Source organism: Vombatus ursinus, unplaced genomic scaffold, assembly GCF_900497805.2.
Source record: "Vombatus ursinus unplaced genomic scaffold, bare-nosed wombat genome assembly UNPS02014770.1, whole genome shotgun sequence".
NCBI classification, from domain to species: domain Eukaryota; kingdom Metazoa; phylum Chordata; class Mammalia; order Diprotodontia; family Vombatidae; genus Vombatus; species Vombatus ursinus.
This window is the reverse complement of record NW_020954548.1, coordinates 22283174-22301891: the sequence shown is the minus strand read 5'-3', so window position 1 is coordinate 22301891 and position 18718 is coordinate 22283174. Positions and strand designations below refer to the sequence as shown.

The window sequence follows — 18718 nt, the reverse complement described above, 5'->3', positions numbered from 1 at the left end:
TATTTCTTGCTGATTACTTTTAGTATTCACAGAATGGAATGGGACTGCTGACTCATCACTTATAGGGAAAAAGCACAGCTGGCTACAAAACTCCGAACTAGTGTACCCCAGTGAAGCCTTTGAGGTGACAAAAAGAAAAACAGAAATGAGTGAGGGGCTCAAACTGGAAGTCATGTTGACAATTCTCTTATGTCACTATGAATCTCTGGAAAGCATTTTTCAATGGAATGTCTACCTGGTACACATCAACATGACTGGGTGATTACTTTTGAACATATTAAAAGTTGTCTTACATTTTCATGTCACCCAATAGTGCCCTTATGAAAGGCTATGATCAATTGCCTCTGACATTTTGGTTCTGATAGAATAAATAGAATTACTTCCCTCCTACAACCATACATTACTTTATAGTGGGATTGTGAATTGTGGGGTTTCAGTATTAATGAATATGATGATATGTGGCCAGTCAACCAAGGATTAAGTGGAAGGCCCAACCAAAGATGACATCTTTTGAATGTGGAAGCTTCCAAATTGATATTCACACCAACTAATAGACTTGGAGCCCCTTTCTGGAGGGTCCCCATTTAGATGGTATACAGTTGAGTTGTAGAAACGTCACTGGATTTGGTGGTGTGACAGTGATACGATAATTAAAGTGATCTCATCCAGATAAAGCACCCCCAATGGAAAGTATGAAAGTGAAAAGGCACAAAAGACTCTAGGCTTATTCAAGAATGGAAGTGGACTGATGAGGACATCCATAACAGTGCTTGAACAGAGAAAATAATAGAGACAAAGATGTTTAGACCTTTTCGAGCGAATCGTGGGAGAGAGTTATTATCATATAAGGACTGAGTGGTAGTTTGGCTAGAGAGGGAGGACACAGAGCCAATCAGGGAGGCGTAGGGGACTGAATTACTGCTCAAAGCTGTAAAAAGTAAAGCCAATCGGAGATGGGAAACAAATTAGTATAACAGTAGTAGAAGACCATAATAATTAATCAACTATGCGATCAATATATTCACTTCTGACATGCACTAAAAATGGTTTGACATCATTACTCTTAGGACAATATTCAGAAAGGTTCAAGCATTCCCCTTGCCAAAGAAAGAGGATGGAAAAACAAACTGAGAGATCAATGCTTGATGCTTCGCCAGGAATTTTCTTGAATTGGGCCTAAACCCATATTTAAATTCAAACTACATCTATGGTATTCTTTACAAGTTTTTCCCCCCCAAAATTTTACAGATCTAAATGAACATATAAAAATTAGTAGAAATCATTAGAAAAAAATAAGATACATTTCTTTGCCTAACAGAGGGAATCATGTACTGGAAAGAATATTGGATTAAAAGATCTAGTCCTGACTGTGGTTCTTAGTAGCACTCTGATATTGGGCACATCACTCCCCTCTCCTGCTCTCCTTCCTATGGATTGGTTTTCCCCCTCTGTAAAATGAGAGGGCTGGATGGAGTAAGTAGTCCATTTGCAGGACTATTTCACTTTGATCCAAAGTTCAGCCTTTCCCATATACTAATAGGAGAAACAAGAGAGACAAAGAACCACAGATACTGAGCTAGAAGGCACCTCTGAAATTTTGTAGTCCATCTCCTTTATTTTACCAAGGGGAAAACTTTAAATGACAAAAAGGAAGTAATTTGCCAAGGAAATGGAGGCTGAGAGAAGTTGTGATTTGCTCAAAGTCACACAACTACTTATTATCCAAACTGGTCGAACTTTGGATCCAAGTGTACGGCTATTTTTCTGATGGACTTATGGCAGACTATTATGCAAAATGATTAAAATATACTAATAGGACAAACAAGAGAGGCAAAGAACCACAGATACTGAGCTAAGATATCAGGTTTCCCGATTCCCAAGTTCAATGTTCCTTCAATGCAGACTGCTTCTCACATGACTTGGTGCACTTCAAAGAACTTAGTTAAGTTGAGACTATTTTTCTTTAAAAGGTGGCACAAACCAAATCAGTTCCTAAAACTGAAAGCCACATTGATGATATATTATTTCCTTCTTGATTTAAGTCAAATGACATGCCCCTTAACTTTTGTACCGGCAAATGAAGAAGCAACCACATAGATCCTCTTTGAAGATAACACTGAACAATATTATCACAATCACAAATTCTACCAAATATTTGAAAGGACAAAGTCAACAGGAAAAGGCTATTAAGGGAGCCCTTAACAGGGAATTCTAGACAAGGAGCAATTTATCTAGACAGAAATTGAAATTAAGTTCAGAAGACCTATTTCAGAGCACTGTTCTCCTGTCTCAAGAAATTCTTCAATGTTAAATATTTTAATCATTTTGCATAATAGTCTGCCATAAGTCCATAAGAAAAATAACAGCAGTGGATGATTACAAAAGTAAAAACTTTTAATATTGGAGTTTATTTGTTGCCCACCAGTACCAGTATTTTGACTAGATTCTGAGCAGAAAGGTTCTATAAACATGAGATATCAGCATAATTATTATTAAGCTTTGTACTCCTTTTATTTTGAACTAAAAAGACAAGCTGGCATTCTCCATGCAACTTAAGCACCATGTAAATCTCATATTTTGGGTCACTATATACTTTAGTTTTCTTCTATTTCAAAACATCTTTTAGTGACTTCTATAATTATTTTAATTGGCATTCACTAATAACAATTCTCCTTAGAATGTTGTCTCACTTTGGAAGTAAAGGTTTGTATCATAAATTTTTTTTTAAGTCATTCTATTTTAATTCAGTTCAAGAAATATTTATTAAAGTGCCCACTATATGCATGGTTTGGTTCTGATCCTAGGACTGTCAAGGTTGGCTTGTACATACAGCAGTAGTTTATTTACTAAAGCAAGTATTAATGTTGAACCCGTTAAAACTGTAGACGTTAAACTACAATGAAGTTATATGAGACTTCTTAGACACTTCCTTCAATGGCATCCTTTATAAAGGCTTTTTTATTCTCAACTCTATCCCTGAAGGCCTTACTGATTTACCAACCTTACTTACTGAGTTAATGATTCTAATCAAATATGACCTAGTAAAATACTTGAGGTAGAATGCTAAGTACTGAACTTGTTTTCCCTACACACCAATTATCGTAGACCTATTATTAATTGTAAATAATTATCTCAACAATCTCTCTGGTGAGGGATGTAATATTTCAAAGCAATAAATGCAATTTGGCAGACATACAGTCTACTTAGTGGCATATGAGCCTTAATAAAACACATGTCTGCTTTGATGGAAAATATATAAGGGGAGAAGAGATACCTGCTTTGAATGTAAACCAGTGTGCTGTTCCTGTCATGCTGAGTTTTGGAAAATGTGGCATTTGGTGCTTGGAGAAATACTTGTTCTAATAGTAGCTGAAACACTTTATTGAGTTTTTAACTTGGCATCTATCCACTTGCAATCGGAAAGTCATTATTAGCATTTTCACTACCAGAATAGCTCAATTATCACCCAAATAAGTGAAAAGGTTGCGTAATAGTAATCCTTTTCCAAACCACATACAATAAGTAATTTCAAACAACCTTACTAGTGGCCAGGTCTATTCTCTACCCTTTTGTTTGGTTTTGGTATGTATGTTTGTTTAGAAGTCCAGTGATTTGGGATATTATATTGAAATATGCACTTCTGGAAAATGTTGGGATATTCAGTTTATGAATGGTAGCAGCAGCCTTTATTCATATTATGTTTCTGTATGAGATATTCAAATTCATTTTTAACACAATTCAGGCAGCATTCAGAAATATGATTCCTTCCAGGGCCAATCCCTTCACAGGAACAACAGCAACAAAAAAGATGAATGTCTTGCATTCATAAAATTGTCATAGTTTAAATGAAATAAAATTTAGAGAAATTATCAAGGGCTTTCCAGTTCTTCTTAAGGGCATACATTATTTTTATTTTACTTTCCTCCATTATCTTTAGCAGTGATGTGTTGCACCCCATTATCCAAAATTGTTCACTGAAGTACAACTCTGAAGTCTCTAATCTGTAAGAATCAATGTTCTTTGAGGTTAGAAGTCCTCAAATATTAATTATCTCCTTACTCTTAATAGTAATAAATATGACAGAGTCATGATAACATTTAGGGATTGGCATTTATGCAAACAAGGATTATGCATATTCAATAAAACCTCATTAAGTGAAATTCTAAGAATTTTATCTCCAAATGCTATGGATTCAAGAACTTGATATCTCATGTTAACTATGTGGTACACATGACGGATAAGCTTATTTTTGTCTGCAAAGAGCTAATTGTTTCCCCTTAAGAGAAATGAAGCAACAATGGCAACACATTCTCTCTCTCTCTCTCTCTCTCTCTCTCTCTCTCTCTCTCTCTCTCCCTCCTTCCGTCCCACCACGCTGTTCCACCTCCTTCCCTGCTTCTCTCCCTTTTCATCCACCCCAGGCAATAGAGATCTCACTCTAAATGGAACACATCCAAGGCAGAATATGTGGTAATCAATACTTAAGGGTAGTGAGTCAAGTGAGATGGCCAGAGGATTCTGGGATAGGTGTAGAGGGCTTAATCAGGAAGAATAAGAAATGGCAGAGGGCTGTGCATCCCTTACTAAGTGCACAGAACAAATGGGAGACAGGCTAGCAATCTGTATGCAAGTAGAATGAAAAGGAAGATTCAAATTGTATTAGATCAGCAAATGCTCCTGGAGTAAACTTTAAGGATGTTGTTGTCTTTCTGCTTTTTTTTCCCTCCCTCCTTTGCCCAGTTTACTCTCAGTTACACCCAGAGATGACATTTTAAAAGTACATCCCATCTTTGTTAAGAAAAGCTGCCCATTTTTTTCTACTTTGTAAGGGATAATCCAATTTATTACCTATTCACATTCATGTTACATGTTGTCTTTAATTTGCCCTTTGAGAAAGAGAAGGAACATTCCCAAATCAACTAACAATACTCAACTGCCAATGGCTTCCTTAGGATTTGATTGTTTTTGCCAAACCACATGAGGAGAATGCCAGAAGGAAGAGGAGCATCCTAAGTAAAGGTACTTCTTGGTTCAAGTTTTGAATTTTTTTAAGCTAATTTGTAATGCTGTTCTGCTAAACATCCTTGCTGTGAGCTTCCCATTTTATTCATCTGAACTGGGGCTGCTTCTCTCATCCTCTGCTACTAACTGACTATTTACTCTTACATTCCAGGTTGTGATCAATCCTTCTTCTCCTGCTTTTGTTTTGTACCAGATGAGTACAATGATCAGGGGAGTTGATGTACCAGGAAGCCTCCAAAAGAGAGGCAAAGAGAAGTTATCTTTCAAATACACTTCATTTATTTCTCTGTCACTCCATGCCAATCCTAAAGAATGAATAGACAGGGTCCCTGAAGAGTTCACCTCCCCCCAACAAAGCCAGATGATTACATTAAATTTCAAAGTTTATAATTATTAGAAGTAACCAAACTGAGAAGCATACCAATTTCTATTAACATTACCAGGGAAATGCTTGAAGTATTCTGTACTTTCCATAATTTAACATTAAACTTTTTTTATGATAATGAGCTAAAACTTGCCAATTCTGTATTGTTATCATCATGCTTTGTATTTATAAACATTTTGAAAAAATCGTGTGACCTCCTAAAGGATACTTTAGGAACATAAACATCATCTTCCCTTTATTAAATTGATGAGGGTTTGTGGTACATGTGTATATATGTACATGAAGGTATATAAGGTATATGTGTATATATGTCTATATGTTTATGTATGCATTGCTTTCTCAATAACTTAAAAACTAGATTTCTAATCTACCTAACCAGAATGAAATTTTTAAAAGGTTGATCATTTATTGGTTGTTCCAAAGAAATTAAGAGCATTAATAACACCTCTCCCAGATGATAACTTATTGGAATAACTAATTGGTCCCTTAATACAACATTATTAAGCATTTTCAAAATTTCATGTCAATAAATAATGATATCAATTTTCAATATTCATCTTGTGAAAAAAAGGAAAATTCAAAGTGGGAGAGCTTATGAATTTTTAAAATTCCAGGTGATTTGAGTCTATCTGCTTTGATAAATCTGGGTCAGAATTATATTTGAGGCTTCATACAGCTTTTACATTTTGAACATGTGCAATTTCCCAATTATTTAAGTTATAAGGTTATAATAAAAATTTAACTGAATACAATACTTGAATCACATGTTTGCCTTGTTTGTTATCAGAAGATATAAAACTAGTACCACTCATTTTATTGAGGCTTTCCTCCCTTCTCTTTCTGTGCCTGGCATTCAATGATTCCTTTTTAAGAAACCAGATGTCTTGGATAACAGAGAAAGACACAGCTCAAAGATAGATCACTATGTCTCCAAACTATTCCTTTGTGGCAACGTTGCTTTCATCTGTTGAAGCACTTTAATGCTTTTTGTTGTAAGGGGCAAGGATATTTTTTTCATTGCCAGTTACATTATGTATCCCCAAAGCAAAACACTAAGAAATTTTCATTGGTCAATGAGGTTTGGTTTAGGGAATATGAAAAACAACTGGAAAGAATGTGTGGGGGAGGGAAATCTATGCTTTCCTAAATTTTGTATATGATATGTTCAGTCATTCTACAGGATGAAACATACACTTCCTTATAGATCAGTGTCACTGTTAATGTCAGTACTATTTAACATACATTATACTCCATCGATGAAGCAGGTGTCGTCCTTCAAAACACACAAAAAATGAGAAATACCCTACACTCTGAGTAAGGAACAAGGAATGTAATTTCTGTCAGATCTACAGTGGTGGAAATCTCATCAATATTCACATCCGGGAATTGGCCACAAGGCAATGATTCAAGGCAGCAATCTATTTGTGTCTAGAGGCACACTGCTCCCTGAATTCTAAAAGCTGAGACAGAGCTGTAAGAAAGATAAGTGGTCCTTCTTACCTGGTGTTTGAAAATTGAGACGCCTCAGCTCGACTGGGTCAGTTGGATGATGAGAAGGAACCTCTTTACTGTTTGGTATACTGCTTTTTCTAGAGTCAGACTCTGCCCTCTTCCTGTATGAATAAAACAAATGTTAAAAATAACATTTTTAAAGGACTTAGATAAATTAAAAAAATTTGCAGCCCCAATATTTCTCTTCTTTGTAACAGTTTCTCACTAATTACCTGTGTTACTATTGGCAAGTCACTTTATATTTCTTCATATATGTTTCCCATTTGTGAAAAACCTCTAAGGTCCTTTCAGCTCAAGAATTCAATGATCCAATCAATCTTCCCTTTAAGACAGGTGTGTGGGGTGGGCAGAGGGGTGTGTGCACATGTTATACACTCATAGCTAGGATAGGAGGGAAGGAGTTACTCCATATGCTCCCATCATCCTTTCTCAAATTGTTTTCCCAAAATCTAGTCAGAAGAAACACTATCTAAGCATCTTGTACTATAAGCTATATAGGAACAGAGCTGTAAGATTCCTCCACCTTTCTAAGTACCAGGCAAAGTAATGATTGGTTAAAGCTGCAACTATCAATGTCTTTGTCATTTTTGTATAAGAGTGTGTAATGGGGCACATAGTGGTGATGTACCTGTATTACTGACATTAGGATAGTCAAATACATTTAGTGGATTCTCATACTGGCTGACTTTATCTACTGTGGAAGAGTTGGGTCCACAGAATAATGATGTCTACTACGCCTCTGAGCTTGAGGGATAAAATGCTGGTTGTGGTTTATGATGGTAAAGCTAACTGCAATTTATATCGTTAAAGAAACTCAATCAGGGAAATGTCAAAGAAAAAGTAATTGCTTTGAGTGGCCGTCTGATCCTCTGGATGATAATTCAAGGCAAAAGATTCATTAACAGTGCCTAGTAATAAACGTGAGTTTTCAGACAACCCATTTTATCTCTGTTTTAAAAGCGACCCACTGCTTTTATTGAACATCCTTGTTTAAGCTGTCATAATGTAATTTTAACAAATGCATGAACAAGATTTGTCAGATTTGATTCTAAGTCTACTTTATTCATTGTCCCTGTTCCCCAACTCAAATAAACATAGTGATATCTACTTTTTCTCTCCAAGGTTGCAGTAGATCAAAGATATAGCTTGGTGATTAAATAAATACTTCCTTTTCCTCCTAACCCCACCCTCAACAGTGATTTTCCTCTGATGCTGACAGCCTGATACAGCTCCAGGAATCTCAGTTGGCAGAGTCATGATCACAGTGTTGCATTATTAATTGCTACACATAGCAAAGGTACTACAGAATTGGGAACTAGACATTCTGGGTCTTCCAGGAATGCCTGCCCTGACTTTTAAAATGTGGACATTGAAGCATGGTTACTTCTATGACAATAAGATGCCATTCTTTGATGACATGTAGAGTCATTCTCTGGTCAGTCATTGATGGCTGTGGTCAAAGGGCTTCTTTATTTTCAGTTGTATTTATTTTCCTTGCATGTAGGAGGTCCAGAGGATGAAGAGAGGGGAAGGCACAAAGGGAATGTGGACTTCCATTGGTTTGATCAAATGCATTGTTTTATCTGCCTCATTTTTGTGGGTGGATCTATTCAGACACCCACTATTGCCTACTTAACCACTTTAACTTACTGACTATGCCACTTCCCGTGTCAAGACAGAAGTGTCAAGGACAGTCTTAGGAGCCAGATCCACTTGGGAAATGACAGGACTAATCAGAAAAGAAGTAAAGTTGGTGAAGTAATAGAAGCTACTGGTAACTTTATTTGTTAAGGGGTTTGGGGGAGGGGGTAGAAAGGGCAAGTTAGACAGAAAGAGATGAGAAAAAGGAAAAGGAAATGAGAAGGTGGGAAAGGACATAATGGAGAGAAGGAAAAGATGATTGACTTCAGGTTTTGAAATTTAATCAGATCTCATAACATGGGAACGTATCTGACGACATTCAAACAACTAGAGAAATCTAAGAATATTTTACAGATGAGAAGTCGAAACCAAATAACATTAATAAAATTAAGAAGCAGCGTGGTATGGTGACAAAACCACAAGATCTGGGGTCAAATCTCAGCTCTGTTACGAGCTAACTGGGAGACCTTAGGCAAGTCACTTACTTTCTCTTGGCTTCATTCTCTTCATCTGTAAAATATATAATTGGATTGGATGAGCTTTTTATGGTCCTTTCAGTTCTGATTGTCTGTGATTCTGTTACTGATGGGTCAGTCAGTTTCACTTGCAAAATATGCAAATTTGCTACAAGTTTGTAGGAAGTATACTGCTGCATCTTTAAACTGATTTGTTGCAAAATAAATTGCCTTCCCCCTTCTTTGCTGGAACCAAGACTCTAACATGACACCAAACTCAGGGAACTTCCCTTCCTATCATCTTCATTTTTAAACACTCAAAAGAAATAATTTAATTCTCCTGGGTTCTGGAGCGGTAGACATCCTCTCCTGTTGTTAATGTAAACTACTCATGGTGGATTTTTAGCAGAAGTGTAAATGATCTTCTCTGACCAAGTAGTCAGGGGAAATCAGCCCTTCATGGCAATTCTAAACACAGTCAACTCACTGGAGCATGGATGCAACTTTTCAATTCCACACTCTGTAATTTTTTATCCCATTATGTAGAATCTAACCTAATTCTAAGTCCTCAAATAAAAGTGAACCCCCTAAACAAAACCTTAAATGCCATCTGATCCAATCAGTTGTTAGAGTCTTTCTCTTCTTGTCCAGGTATTGCTTTTGCTTTGCTCCGCTGTGTGGAATGTGTTGTATTTACTTACTGATGTACACATTTTTTCATATAATGGAATGTAAGCTCCTTGTGGCCAGTTGGTTCCTTGGATGTTTTCTATATATTAATCCAAGTCAATCAGAATAGTTCTACATATTCTTACCCCGTTACTCTTAAGCATATGAGTGTTATAATACAGACTCATCTAATAGTAACAATAATAATAACTGATATTTATATGGCGCTTTAAAGTTTGCAAAGCATTGCAGATATAACACCTCACTGGAGATACTTTGTGCATCTCTTTTATATACAACCAAAAAAACTTTGTGTTTTTTAAATGTAAAATTGATTTTTCTGAGAGATTATGAAGATTCTAAGGTTATATTGATATAATTTATCATTCATAATGATGGCAATAATTTAATACAACTATGGAATTTTGAAATGGAATTTGTTGTTCTTTAAAGCATAAAACAGAACAAAAAAGAATAAAATAGAAATAATGTGGACAGGAATAGAAAAACCTTATTGGCTAGCTTTTAGAGACTACTTCACTCTCAAACTTCATTATGGAAAAAAAAAATCAAAGTATGGTAATTTTTAAAATTGGGATTTTATCTGATGGCTCAGAGTTTTGCATAAACAATACAATAACTGTACAAAGAGTTTGCATCCTGGCTGAACAGAGACCATATTGTTGAGTGGAAAGAACAGTAGACTTGGAGGTTGAAGAACTAAGTTTGAGTCTTGGTTCTACTGCTATCTTCCTGGGACCATGTGCAAGTTACTTTCTCACATTAGTTATCATATTTCTTTCTCATTAATGAAATGAGGTTAACAAACATTTACAATATGCATTTTATAGTTTGTTGTTGAATAAAGTGCTTTGTAAACCATAATATACTACAGAAATGTGAATTGATAAATGTGCACATGCATGTACATGTTCTTTCTTGGGGAGTGTCCCTGTGTGAGGTACCTCTAGGCATGACATTTTGAGAGAGCAGGAAAAGGAAGGATCATTCTACCTTTTTTCAGCTATTTCTGCTCATGTTAAATTATGTCAGGGTTCAAAACTTGGAATAATAATTAGTTAGATTAGTTAATACAATAATTAGATTAGTTAATAATAACTGATAATAATTAGTTAGAAGTTCTAGTCCAAAGTCCTGCTACACTAAGCATAGAAAAGTCCCTTGGTCTACTAAGCCTCAGGTTCCTGATCTAAAAAATGATAGACTTGAAACAGGTTATCTTTAAATTCTCCTCTAGGTAAAAGCAAAGTGAGAAAACTATGGCCAGTGGAAAATGGCAGCTAGGTGGCACAGTGGATAATGCACCAGGCCTGGAGTCAGGAAAGCTCATCTTAACTGGCCTCAGACACTTACTGGCTCTGTGACCCTGGGCAAACCACTAAACCCTGTTTGCCTCAGTTTCCTCATCTGTAAAATGAACTGGAGAACAAAATGGCAAACCACTTCAGTATGTTTGCCAAGAAATCCCAAATGGGGTCATTAAGAGTAGGACACAACTGAAAATGACCAAACAACAACAATATTTGAGAACCTTTGGCCCAATGAATCACTGACAAAAAGAATAACCTGCTATTTCCAAAAGCAATAATGCAAGTTATATCTCTGAGAACATAAGAAGAGTTAATGATCCTTGGGTATTTAACTGAAAATTTTCTTCATTAGAGTGAATTTTAACAATTAGAACTATACAACATGTAAAAGACTGCTTTTGTGAGAGGCAGCTGTAATATAGAGGAAATGCTAAGGAATTTACAGTCAATGGATATGAGATAATATACTGACACTGTCATTAACTGTGTAATTGTACAAGCTGCCTACCCTTCTAGATATCCCTTTCTACCTGTATAAAATGAGGGAGCCAGGAGAGATGACCTTGATAGAATCTTCTGGCTCTGGTGCTAGTAAGCTATCCATCACTGTACGTATTGAAGGAAAAAAAAACTTAACTACATTTTGGGGATGCCAAAGAGGGCATTTCTTATATGAAATTCCTACTCCTTTGCTTTAGTCTAGTATTGAGATGATCCTTGGTTCTCAAAAATTATGGCAGCAGAGAATGAGTTTTGCAAAGATCTCCCAAACTGCAAAGACTTCATGGGTGGTCTGGGAAAGAGAACATTTGTCATCTTTGGATCAGTCTAGGTAGGTTGAAGGTAGCTCATCATCATAAGGGTGGCCACCAGATGTTTACCAAATCTTTCAGGTCACAATAATTCATAATAACTACCTCCTATGCATGAGAAGGTTGCAGTGTGCACCAGTGGTGAGAGGATACACACCAAACAAATAATTGATTCCTGTAATATCAAAGCATAGGGGACATGCATTTACCATGTAAAAGGCTGAATTAGATGCCATCTATGATCTCTTCCAACTCAAAAATCTTATTATTCTTTGTTCAATGTCAAACTGTGCATGACAACAATCCAACAAGCTTTGGATTGCAAAGTAGTAGACATAACTGGGGCAGTGCATTTAAAAAGTTGGTGGGTTCCTATATTCCAGGAATCTCAAGATTACTTGCAATTGGAGTAATGGTACTGAGTAGCAGGACAGAATCAAACTTTAGGAGGATAAAAACAAATGAGACTATTTTAATATTCATAGGTGACCTAATTCAGGATTTTGAGCCTGATCTCCAGTAGAAAAAAGAACTATGTAATAGACTATGTTTCCATCTTAAAGAAACTTTTAAGCACACACAAATGTTCCTTATTGCCTGACTAATGAGCAGTCATGAAATAACTTCTGTCATCCTAAAGGAGAAGAAAGGAAAAAAAAGGCAGTTTCTTCCTTTTACATTGTGAGAATAAACCACTTCAAATTCCTTCCTACTTGCTTAACTCTCTCATATTAGAAGCAATTTGCAAAACTTAAAGCGCCATATAAAAGCTAGCAATTATATTAGAAGCTTTTCAAAGTGTATGAGATTTGATGTGAATCTGCCTATAATCCTCTGGTCTGACATTATCTTTGAAGTTATCACCATCATCATTGTCACCCATCATGCCAGGCTACTACTTTTCCTTTTCCTCTTTCTTACTGGAAGTAAATGGAATTCGTTCTTTACTTCTCACCTGTCAGGTTTACTGCTCCATTTTAATGCAGCAAGGAGGAGAAAAAAAGGCTAAATGTTAGTTGGCCAATGGCAAAAGGAGTAACCATGACAACCAGAGATCCAAGAAATGGTATTCTATAGTGAGGACATGCAAGTTACACAAATTAGCAAATGACAGCTTATAAAAACATCGAATGCTTTCTAATCATGGAATAAATGGAGGACACAAGGTTATGTTCAAATGAGAGTTCTTTTGCTGTTGAAGAAAACATTTTTGTATTAATGTCACACTCTCTTTTGGCCGTTGCCTACAAAATAATGCCACAATCAATTATATCCCAGGAGGTGGCTGATGTTAGATATATAATTTGATTTTTACTAAATGTGCTACATGCTGGGGGAAAAAAGACTAATGTATCTAATGTGGATATAGTAAAGTCTCAAGTAACAGATTTGTGCATAAAAAATAAAAATGTCTTAGTTAAGTGGATACATTATTTCTTTAGTGATATCAACTTCCTAGAAGTTGAATTAAACTATAGGAAAAGTTTGCACAATGGTACTATATCTACTAAGTTGTAAAGTAGCAGAGATGATTTCTTCAAATATCTCTAGACAAGTCAAGTAATCATAAATCTTTTTCTAATAAAGGATTAAATACATTTTTCAGTTCTGTAAAGTATAATACACATCATTATAAATCTATGATGCATGACCATCTATGTAGCTGGGCTAATAGAGAAAAGCATTTTAATTCTAGGAACTGACAGAGCAGATATATTCTTAGTTCATGACATGCTGCCATGTGTGTCCATTTATTTCATATTTGTAAAACCTCCACCTCTATTAATATGTCAGTCAACTAGTATTTATTAAGCGCTTACCATGTACCAGACACTATGCTAAGTGTAGTAGTTTAAACCGCCTATAATTTTGTACAGTGAAGAAAGGCTTGTTATGAAGGGGAATTAATCAGTGTACTCCCATCTTGGAGGCACATTCTATGTACCATATGCTTTTTCCATTTAGCATACTAAGGTATGGAGTCAAAGTCAACAGAAACAGAAATGCATGCTTCGAGTGATTATATGGTCCCAAATTGTGATCTGGTCAATGGGTTTGGCAAAGTTCCAGTACTTCAGTTAAATTTATGCTTATTTCCTTATGATAATCATGTAGACATACAAACTGAATAATGAATGTAATATATCTACCATAGCTATTAAAACATTCTTATCTTCATATTCTTAAAGAGCTCTCCACTATAGGAGAGCATCTTTACTTACAACCACAAGTAGCGTGCAATTGCATACATGCCTCCAAAGAGTTTCAAACATGCTCACATAGATCAATGAGAAAAGTCAACTGGCCACTTCTGAAGGCCAATCAATTCCTTCTGGATAGTGGAATAGCATTAATGGATTATCTTTTCCAGAGTTCCAAAATAATATCTGAGTCTATCTAAGAATCAGCACATCTAAAAAAGTGATTTATTCTTTCTCTCTTCTTTGGAGATCAGGCTCAGTATGTTTGCTTACGTGCCCATATTTAGTACATCTAGCAACACTTGCCTGAGAAAGCTTTATGAGAATTTAATCTTATGAATGACATGAAAGTAAACTCTATGTATGGGGCCAATGTTATGGCAATACACCAGCCAGACAAAATCAAGGCTCTATGTGAAGGATTTAATAAGAAAGTTTTACTATGTAAACTTAACATTTATACAGCATTTCCCTCTAAGGATCTCAAAACTCTAAGAACAAAAAATAGTTATTTCTAGAAGGTGGGTAGGGGGTGTGTTATCAATCCATTTAATGAACAAAAAGAACCCATAATTTCCCCATAGTCACAAACAGTGCTGGAGTTGGGAAAATATTCAAAGAATTCAAAACTATGATCCTATTTGCTTATCTCTCCTATTTTTATCATACATAAAACATTAGAATAGGAATGAGCATTATTTACCCTAAAATTATGATTACTACTATTATTTTCTTACTATTCAGAGGTTTTAATTGTAACTCAATGTCCAAGGTCCAGATTGTTCTTTTTAATGTTTTTCCTTTTCCTCCATTTTTCATCACTATCTATTCTCTTTTTTCACATTAAATATGTCTCAACCATTATGGAATAACACTTTACTGGACTGGAGGAGTTGAATCTTGCAATTGTGATTATATGTAGATATAATATGCATACACATCAAATTTTTTCTTCATGGCTAAAGGTTTTTCCTCTTGTTTGCTTGTAATATTTGTGGTTCGAAATTGAAATTCTGTAGTTTAACCACTATGTTCCTTAATGATTTTGTGCCATGTCCATGTACTATATCCCTTACTTAATGCCTTTCTACAACAAATATGTGCCAGTGAATGACATGAGAAAATGATGAGATAAGGTATAAGACAAAACAACTTAAAACTCACTTATTGTCAGTGGTGGGTCAGCAGCAGCTTCTTTATAAGAGAACAGTACTTAGAGAAATAAAAACTGCAAATCATTTCCAATGATCCATGTAATGAAGTGAGTGACAACTGACAAAAGCAGCCATGACTTTTGAAAGAATGCATTTGGCTGGGAACGTAGTCATTAAAAAGCACCACTGATGGGACTCAGTCAAATTTCTCCCGCACTGCTCTATGATAATGACCCCAAGGGGCATCATTATACCTACTTGAATTTCAAGTCAGTAATTTCAAATCAAATCTTTATTGCTGAGACAAGTATTTCTACTTCAGAAATACTTTGTAAGCCACCAGTTAAATGCATTTTCAGTTAGGGTTTGTGTGTTTCAGTGTGCAAACTGTAATGTCTGAATTTCAGCATAGCTTCTCATGCATATATTGCAAATATACCTCTATGTTTTAATATGTAGGTACTTCAAAACAAACATAAAAATGAGTCATCCTTAAGAGGCTTTTCTTAGAACTAGGTAAAAGCACCATTGGAACTTTCCTCCCAGGAATATATACTCTTTTTTTTTCCTTTAGGGGGAAGTCTTTTACATCTTTCTAAAGTTAACAATGTTCTATGAATGAATGAATCAGCCTAGTGGAACTGGGAGAGATTAAACACTACTAGTCTCACCATCTGGTAATGAATTTGTCTGGGTCTCCTCCAGAAAAACATCCACTAAGAAATTTTGCTGTGCTCTATGCACCTGAGAAATCATGACTACTTGAAGAAGAATACCCTGGGCCTAGAGTTAGAGGAGCTAGATTTGAATTCCAGCTCTAACTCTCAGTAGATTTATGACCATGGGTAAGCAGCAATCTCTCTGAGTCTCAGCATCGACACCCATAAAACAAAGGTTTTACTATAGGTTTACTAAAGGTTTACCCACCTCACAGGGGTGTTGCAAGGAAAATGCTGAATAAACTACATAGTGTAATAAATCTATAAATTATTATTAGCAATATTGAAGGAAACTATCATATTTAGGGAAAAATGTTTCTTTTGTTTCAGATAGACTAAAATTTGGCCTGCAGTATATACCAGGAATTTAACTGTCTGCAGGCACTAACTCACTCAGATTATTACAGGAGTTGGGATGTGGTCACTTAAATTAAAATAACTCATGAGAGGAATTATAAATTCTTTTATTTTTATTAAACTCTCATTCAATAATTAGTGTTGTGTAAACATAGGAAAGGTCACAAAATTCTTATTTGGAAAAGTTTGGCCAGTTCTCAAGTATCATTCAGGGCCTCAGCTATACCCTTTGGCCTTGCTTTCTTCTCCACCTCACTATTTGTCTTGGGGATATTTCCAGGTTTATTTATTATCTCACATAGCAGAGGTGGCAGTGGGATAGAAAGCAGGCATTACATGAAAACTGGCCAGTAATGGCCCTTAATAGACACACCAGGGAAGAATCTGAGCAAGGAAAATATTTGAAACCATTGATTAGAGTGGGGTTCTTTCATTCACTCGTTCCTTTTCCAAGACTTTCTATGCCCCAAATGAGCCGGTGTTGGCAGTAAAACATAAACCAAAGAAATACAGTCAAGCATTAGGGAGATAACAAGACCATATGACAAATGAGAATGGAGAACTATCTTACTTAATTTCTTCCCCCATCTTCTCACATTTGAGAGAAATTGAGGAAGTACCTTTAGGAGGAAGGGTAGTTTTCATGAAGAAAGGAAGCAAGCAGAGAGAACAAAAAGGGTGAGACTATTTCAGGAACATGGTTAACACCACAAATGAACACTTACAAAACAGAGTAGGGAGAAACATATGTTGAGCTAATGCATGGAGGGCATGCATGAGGAGGAGAGAGAAGCAATGAAAAAGATATGGGCAAGTGAAGAGTAGGGGAGAGGTCAATGTCAAGAGGTTTAGATCTATTTTAGAAGGGCTGGATGGAAGGAGAGAGATGAAATACTTTATGGTGGTGAAAAAAGCTTGTTTCAGCAGGCACATCTAGAATGGATGGGCCTTTGCTGAAAAGAGAGGTGGATAAAAGCACAGGTGTTTAAAGTGATCCAAGAGTAAAAAAGATTAATGTGAAGAATCTGTGATGAATTGAGAGAATGAATAAATCCTAGAGTTTTTCTAAAGGATAACACTACAGGATTTAGTGGCATTCAAGAGGTTATGGAGAAGATGCAAAAGTCTGGAAGCAGGTGGGAGGAATATAATGGAGTTAATAGCAGAGTTGGAAGATACTGCAGAGTTAAAGTAAAAAACAATGATGACCTTCTCTACCGAACTGACTCTTACCAGACAGTAGGGTGGAAAAGACATCCAGAAATAGATGACATAAAAGCAGAAAGTGAAAAAAATTGTAAAAAAAAAAAAAGCAAAAATCAGTGATGATAATCCAAATAGGCAATTGCCTTCATAGGAAGTTGAGATCATGAAGTACTATTAGGATATTGAAGGAAAGGATGCTTAATAACAGAAAAAAATGGAAAATGCTTCTCCTACTCATGGAGAACATAGGATAAATGATAAGAAGCAAGTTGTGAAGTGTTACAAATAAAATAGAAAGGTCAGAAAAATGTTGGAAAAGTCAGGGTTCATTTTTGTTTTTCTATTTGAACCCAAGCTTTTCCATTCTTTTCATCCTAAAATATTTAAATGGGGGGAAATGTCAATGCTTATAATGCCTACAGAACATACAGTACAAGATAGCAGTTATATTTTATAATGAGATTGGAAATGGAGTGTAAAATTGGGCAAGTCATATGAAGTGCATATTTGCCCTTATAATTAGGCATTATTTGGTAATGCTGCCCAGAAGTGTTAAGCATAAATACATGAGACAGGAAAGGAAAGCAGAATGTCAATTGGGTATGATGAACAATAAACTAGCTTGTGATTCCTTTTGGGGGGGGGGGACACTCCATGAATGTAAATGTAATAAAGTCAGCTGAAAATGGTTACTATATAAGATTCTGTATAGAATAGTCTATATTTTTCCTGTTAGATAGAAATCAATGCATCAAATGTTTCTGGAGGTTTTCTGAAAATATTTCTATTAATGTAAATCAAGCAATGAGGTTACAACAGTTATCAAGGAATTGTAAGTATTCTCCATGCCCTATACCTCCCCACCAATGAACATCATGTCAATAGAATCATGAGGCAAGCCTACCTTTTGTAGAGGAGGATAGCTATGACAATGCAAATGATAAACACAACTGCAAGCACAGGCCCTACGACCCAGATCAATCCTTCTTCTTCATCTGTCATGGGCTGGGGATCGAGGTCCATTGATACAACAGGATCTGAGTAAGGGCTGGTTGCATACATGGTCTGAGGAAAAAGAGTTTGTTTTGTGAGAAAAGTCGGATCAAAAAGATCTTGTAAGACAGTAAAGGAGAAGACAAGGTAAAGCTGGCAATTAGCAGACGAGTAATGCTATTTCCCCTGAATAATTAATTGTGCTCATTTTTCAATTCCCAAAAAGTGGCCCCATGGGAAAAAATGTCATTTACAATATAA

The 18718-nt window shown here is 35.8% G+C and overlaps 1 protein-coding gene across 1 annotated transcript in view; it reads right to left on the bottom strand.

The window, feature by feature from the left end:
• PTPRD (protein tyrosine phosphatase, receptor type D) overlaps positions 1 to 18718 on the bottom strand; it is a 462091-nt gene that overhangs the window by 129456 nt on the left and 313917 nt on the right. The window contains exons 19-20 of the mRNA XM_027863069.1: positions 18369 to 18529; positions 6908 to 7020 (exon numbers count right to left, since the gene is read on the bottom strand). Of these exons, the coding sequence (XP_027718870.1) occupies positions 6908 to 7020; positions 18369 to 18529 (274 nt within the window). The remainder of the gene's footprint in view (positions 1 to 6907; positions 7021 to 18368; positions 18530 to 18718) is intronic.